The 6,654-nt window shown below is 34.7% G+C and overlaps 1 protein-coding gene across 2 annotated transcripts; it reads left to right on the forward strand.

Moving 5' to 3' along the window:
• Window positions 1-5,724, forward strand: LOC114383417 (RNA-binding protein 38-like). 2 transcript variants are annotated; one of them, XR_003660503.1, is made up of 7 exons: window positions 1-787; window positions 932-1,055; window positions 1,244-1,364; window positions 3,482-3,518; window positions 3,675-3,945; window positions 4,566-4,815; window positions 5,367-5,724. XR_003660503.1 is itself a non-coding variant. In XM_028343092.1 (6 exons), exons 1-6 carry the CDS (start codon window positions 605-607, stop codon window positions 5,453-5,455), a joined length of 825 nt encoding a protein of 274 aa, XP_028198893.1. In that variant the 5' UTR covers window positions 3-604; the 3' UTR covers window positions 5,456-5,700. The 2 variants fall into 2 exon arrangements, 1 of the variants encoding a protein (XP_028198893.1); XM_028343092.1 differs by lacking the exon at window positions 4,566-4,815 and having other exon boundaries at window positions 3-787; window positions 5,367-5,700.
• The last annotated feature ends 930 nt before the right edge of the window (window positions 5,725-6,654 follow it).

Below are 6,654 nucleotides of genomic sequence, written 5' to 3' on the forward strand. Positions count from 1 at the left end.
AACACTTCAAGTGAGATAGTAACGCAGCTGTCACTTGTGTGATATCCTACAACTACAAAGCCCACAACCCTCCTCTTCTCTCTTTGGCCAGCAAATTAGAGTTTGCAGCTGTAAGATTTCTTTCTCTCTCCTCCACCACCACCACCCTTTTTCTCACTCCCTTTTCCTTTTCTCTTAAAATACTTTAAAAATTAACAACTCCTTTTATTTTCCTTTCTACATTTTTTTAATTAACCAACTTCTCTGTCACAAACAACCATCAAATAATAACGATACCACACACCATCATAAACCATCCACCACCCTTTTCCCCTTAGCCCCTCTTCTCAAATTCAATGATTCTTCTGTGGTGAATGGTGGAGGAGCACAACTACAACTACAAGGCACAAGAAGAAGAAGAAGAAGAAGAAGAAGGGGGTGTTGTTGAATGGTGGAGCACAACTACAACTACAAGACACAAGAAGAAGAAAATGGCAGAGACAAGTTAATTATAATTAGAGATCAGAAGAAGAAACAAGGACACACACAGACACACCCTTTTGAGCTTAACTAGCTTTTTTCATGCATGAACAAGGGCACCCTTTATTTCTTCCTTTGAGACACTATGGCTTACCCGCATTACCGATCACAGTTCGGAGACACAACGTTCACTAAGGTCTTCGTTGGAGGCCTAGCTTGGGAGACTCCAACCGAAGAAATGCGCAAATATTTTGAGCAGTTTGGCGACATTCTTGAAGCTGTCATTATCACTGATAAGAGCACAGGAAAATCTAAAGGCTACGGATTCGTATGTTTCTCTCTCTCTCTCTCTCTCTCACCCACACACACACTTTGCCTTTGATTCTTTTTTCACCTCAACGTGTGTTGTGTTGTTTGATTTGATCCTCATTACACAAAAACGTGTCCTATATATAAACACAATAAACAACAGGTAACATTCCGTGATCCAGAATCAGCTAGAAGGGCATGTGCTGATCCAAACCCAGTTATAGATGGAAGAAGAGCAAATTGTAACATTGCTTCTCTAGGAAGACCTAGACCATCACCACCTAGAGGTTAATTAATTTCACTTTCTTTTATTTTATTTGCATTTTGTATCTTACAATGTTATGAACAAACATAATCATTACCATCACATCATAAATTATTATATTTAGGATATGTGTATATAATAAGTGTAACATAATGTTTTGTTAATTCCTTTATCAAATTTGAGGTTGTGTCTTGTGGGGTCGTAATGCAGGAAGAGGTACATTCCAAGGAGGAGCACCAGTGACGGCAGCAGCGTCTTACGGTGGAGTGCCGGCGGCTGGGCCGCCGGCACTGGCGCCGCCGCCACCGCCGCTAGTGTACCCGCCATATGGGTAAGTGACTTAGCTTTGTTCATTTACTGTGGGCATTTATTATTACCCATGTCTGTCACTCACAGTCAAAGGGGAACTGGTCCATGGCATTAATTGAGAACTGCATATAGACGCACACATTGCTGTCTACATATGTCGCTTGACTGCTCCCCCCTCCAATTACAGTAGGTCTTGGTGACAGCGTGAAAGTCCTCACGTATCATATCACCATTAAAAGTACACACAAGGCCAAATTTTCAACAGCCATCATGTGCATTTCCTTCCCCCTATAGTTTGCTTCATCTTGTTTTTTAACTACTACCCCCCCATAAAGCTTAATCAATTGCATTTCCTCCATTCTTATGAGTTGTTGATCAACCACTGCATTGCATATTTATACATGAACGTGTAAATACAATAAAAACAAAAATATTTATTACATTGAAAAAGGTGATCAAAAGAAAAACTTCTGACCATTATACAGAGTCAAGGTTATAATAGATTAATTATCGATAAAATCAAAATATATTTCACATTAGATGGTTAAAAAAGTCAAATAGTATTGTTTAATGAATGTGGTAATTTGAACTTTTCTTTTTATGTTGAAACCTCAAAGAACAAAATAAAACTAACTTTACATAGGGAAAAAAAAGAGATGGAGATAGATTAGGTTTCTCTGTTTTATTTTTGTGCGGTAAGGAGAAGGAGTGAGGGAAATTGTTGAGTTATTAATGTCATAAGTTAAAGAGGCCTAAGAAGATAGGGTACCCTTAGATTTTACCTATCGATGAGAAACATTACCTTTGTAACTTATGTAATTGATGTATACAACTATGGTAATAGTAGAAATGCTGGTGACAATAGGTAAAGATCAATGAATATTTAATCCGTCGATGTAAATTTTTTTATGTGTCATATATTAGTGGTCCTGCGTTAATAAATTTGTTTTATAATCTTGTACATAATAAAATCCCTCATCTCTCGGTACTTTTGCATGTCCTGTACCATCAAGTCATTTTCTCACCAGCAATGTTATTGTTGCCTTATGAGTTGTATTAGTTGGTAAATTGAAACGTACTCTCAGAATATGATGAACGTATAAAAAAGAACAGAGTGGAAATTACTCTTATATATTTTTTTTTTCAAAATAGGCTTATTTTCTGAGGGATGTAGAAGGCATAATATAAATTTTAGTTTTGTATACAATGGAACCGCAGAAAGCTAATACAAAGAAGTGTAGAAGATAAACGGTGTTACTTTATTTGTTTCTATTTACAACTTTTATCCTTATATATAAACTCTCAGGTGTTTCAACCTTTTTTCTTCTATCGTAAAAAACTTACCATTTTTTTTAAAGTTAATTACGTTTATTTGAATGGGATTTATCAACATTAGCCGAATCTTTTCTCTGCTAAGTTTATACAATATTGTAGGATATTAAATTTTACTATAGAGAGATATTTTGTCTCTTCTTTACCGTAAAGCTATAAAGATATTATTGCAAAATAATAAAATATTAAGATTTTGAACTGGTCATTCAACTTGTTGAATCGCCTAGAAACTTCTACCAATTATCACAGTTGATAATTCTTTATACGTTCTATCAGAAATTTCCTTCCTTAAACTCCACTCTGTCAGTTGCAACCGGACTGCATAGTTGATACTTTTATGTGCATGCAAAATTTCATATCATTGGATGCCACCTTGACCATTCTTTATATACATCGCTTTATTCCTTCCTTTTTCTGCTTGATGGGGGCAACAACATGTTCATAATGCCCGAGCCACAAAAAAGGACCCCTATCACTGAATCACTCATGACTAATTCAATCTTAAGGACCATGCATTGCACACCATACCATACCACAAAGCAAGCACTAACTCTCATTACACACTGATCAATTTGGGGGTCCCACATGACAACTAAAGCTAGTGATATTAATGTTCTTTTTCCTCACATATTTAATTTATTACCGAGAAAAAAAACCCTACATATATTAAGTTCAGTGCCAATCCACAACAATAGGAGTCTTCCATTTTGAGCCATTTCTTCTCAAAGAAACAAATGCACCAAAGCATTAATGTATTTTCCTTCCATATTTGCTTAGTGATTAAATTGTTTTTAACTCTCTTTGCAGCTACCCTACCTACACCCCTGATTATGGGTACCACCAAGTAAGCATCTTTTTTTTTTCTCCCTCCAATCAATCAATTAATTAGAACATGTATTTTTTCTTTTAATGATGTCAGGGCTGGTTACTAATTATAATGGAGAACAGTTGTGTAACATTGGCTTAATGATTGATTGTGCAAATTTTGTGTTGAGCACAGGCCTCATTGTATAACCCACAAATTCAGCAACCACAATACTACCACCAACAACTCTACGGACCATCATCTTCCACCATGGGTTCCCCTTATTACTATGGCTATTCTGTGCAAGCACCAAGGGGCACATTCTCTTCAACCCAACCACATCGCATACCAGCTGGACCCTCCTATCTATACTACCCTACACCCATGGAAAGCTCTTTCTCTGCTTATCGTCCACCACCTCAATTGCAACAACTTCCAATAAGGCAACCCCCTCCTTCCCCTAGTGGTAGTTTTTCTTTTCTCTTCTCTAATAAGCTGATTTAATTCAAATTTAAAAGTTTAGTTGACATATATCATATATGGTCCATGTTAAAGTTTTTGCATGTTACTCCATCCAATCAGAAACTATTCTTAGAATAATTTTTAAGAAAATTATTATAGAAATCAATAAATTTTTTGTATGATTTATAATTAGACGATATGTCTACAAATATTAGTTCAATTAGTTGAATTTAGTTATTGTAATTTTTTTATATTAAAGTTTAACTTTGCATATGTAAGGGTAAGGCTGCGTACAATATCCCTCCCCCATATCTTCGCATAGCGAAGAGCCTCCGGGCAATGGGGTACGAAGTTTTTTAAAGTTTAACTTTTTTCATTAGTAAAAGAAATTAAACAAAAATGTAAAAAAAAAGTTACATTGTTAATGCATGTTGATTCTAAGTTCAATTACCCTTTCGGTAGTGAATATTCATGATTTTTAATTTGTGTGTGTCACTTAAATATATGCATACACACATGGCCAGGAGAGTGGGGTGAAAGAGGGGTGCACAGAGATTTATGAATTGTGATGCACTTACTGACACACAATATATATTATGATTTGGCTGTAACATGTGGCCATAGGGGTCCACATGGGCAACCCCAGCCCCATGTGAATGAGCTGTCCCGGTTGTGCCATGAACCGTATAATGTATCGGTCAATGTGGAAGAAAGTCATGACAGAGGGAGAGGTCATCATGTAAAGTAACAGTGAATGCATGTGGTTTCAGTAGGAAAAAAATAATATTGTGGTGGTTAAATTGTTTAAAGAACCAGTCAAATGGTCTTGCATACTTGCATTGGCCCACAGTGCATGTTTCATACTACCACTGCTGTAAGTTTTTAATGTTAAACAAATGTAGTAACCAAAACAAATTACTTGATTTTTCTTCAGCTATATCAACCTCTAATTGTTTTCGAATTTCTTACCCTGTTTGAGTACAACTTGTGCTACAAAATCCCATGTATATTCTGTATACATAGGAGAAAGAAAAAGTTTTGGATGATTTTTTTATATAATTAGTCGTAAAATATACATCACAGATGAAAATAGATTACCACTCACATGTACTTTATAAATTTTGTTTGCTATTACCATATGAAAATGAGTTAAAGTTAAATTTGTGTTTTATCAAACAACTAGTGAAAATCAAAACTGTTACTATCTCACTGTATTGTATCAATTTTTGGAATTTTCATTTTCACTTCCTCCCACAAACAAACACTAATGGAAGGTCCTCTCAATATGATTTGCTTAAATGTCAAACAAATTCATGTATAGAGTGGGATCAATCTGTAGCTTAATGCATAGAGATTAGTTGATTATATTGATATATATTCTTCACAACAATGTGACTATTGTTTATTATGGTTGATTATGATCAGATTCACAGACTCAGCAGCGTGCCTCCTCCGAGACAGCAGGAGGAGTAGTTATAACTTCAGAAAGTTCAAATACCCAAGGGAGGAACTGATAAATATATATACCTGCTAAGTTTCAACTGTATAATCTTCAAATTAAATTTCATCACATTAATTCTTGATCTTTTTCCACATCATATCTTCATTTTTTTGGTCCACATGCTGTAGCTTTTAGGCAATAATGGTTCTTATCAGATTAGTTGTGTTCCCCATAGCTATGGCATTCAAAAGTTGGACTAATCTACTTCATGGAGATTATCTTCATTCTCTTTTCCTTGTCTTCAAGGATTTTCACTTATATCACTTTCACTAATTAATTCTATTTTCTTTTAAGTTATACTTTCTCCCTTTTTAAGAGCTTAACATGCACGTTACTTCATCAATATCCCGTGTTTATATCAAGGTCGGCCTAATGTTTATTTATGCATAAAATATTCAGAGATGAGATTTTTTAAAAAGTAATAAAATAATTTATTAAAAGTATTATAGATTTATTTTTTTGATATAGGGCAAGGGTAAAATTTTAGAGATGTGAGATGATACGCGCAATTTGTTATTTTTCTCAGTTCTAGATAGCAAGGTGAAAAGCCGAGTGCTAATGGGACAGATGTGGACATGAATACATTGAAGAAAAATATAATAATGTGGTTGTTTTTTTTAGAAAAATATTTAATCATTCTTAATAAATTAGTGTATGTATCATGTAATGATTAGTTTTTATTTTTAAAATATTATTTGTAAATAAAAATATTTATTTTGAAGGCCTAAAATAATGGTTTAATTACTAGCGTGATGCATGGGTTGGTTTTAACTTTATGTTCTACCAACTGGCATGCAGATGAATTCTAGTGTGGGAGATTTTTGTAAGTCTCCTATCGTGGGAAAGAAATTACAATTACATACACCAATTTTTTTTTAAACTAAAAGTTAATATTTTTTTTTCTTTTTCAATTTACCCTCTTTTTCCAGCTCCCTTGTGATCGTTTCACTTGAAATTTTCCCTTTTCCCTACTTTGAAACCCTAACCCCACCTCTTCATCACAATGACAAAGGAGTGAAAGCTTTGATCGTCTGACCCTGAACCCACTAAATCCGTCGAAGTCGAATTGCACCAACAATATTAACACCTAATCAAACTCGACCAAAATTCCAACCCTTTACAAACCCTTTTCCTCCGCCAAGTTTGAAGAACAAAATGGTAAAGTGCTATAATAATGAGGCTTTTGATACCAATAGGAAACCATGCACACTC

Source organism: Glycine soja, chromosome 14 (genome assembly GCF_004193775.1).
Source record: "Glycine soja cultivar W05 chromosome 14, ASM419377v2, whole genome shotgun sequence".
NCBI lineage: Eukaryota > Viridiplantae > Streptophyta > Magnoliopsida > Fabales > Fabaceae > Glycine > Glycine soja.

Excerpts from the sequence above, each read along its gene's own strand:
- LOC114383417 (XM_028343092.1), top strand. The coding sequence starts at position 605 with ATGGCTTACCCGCATTACCGATCACAGTTCGGAGACACAACGTTCACT. Across the intron at positions 788-931 it reads AATCTAAAGGCTACGGATTC|GTAACATTCCGTGATCCAGA; the intron begins GTATGTTTCTCT and ends AATAAACAACAG. Across the intron at positions 1,056-1,243 it reads TAGACCATCACCACCTAGAG|GAAGAGGTACATTCCAAGGA; the intron begins GTTAATTAATTT and ends GTCGTAATGCAG.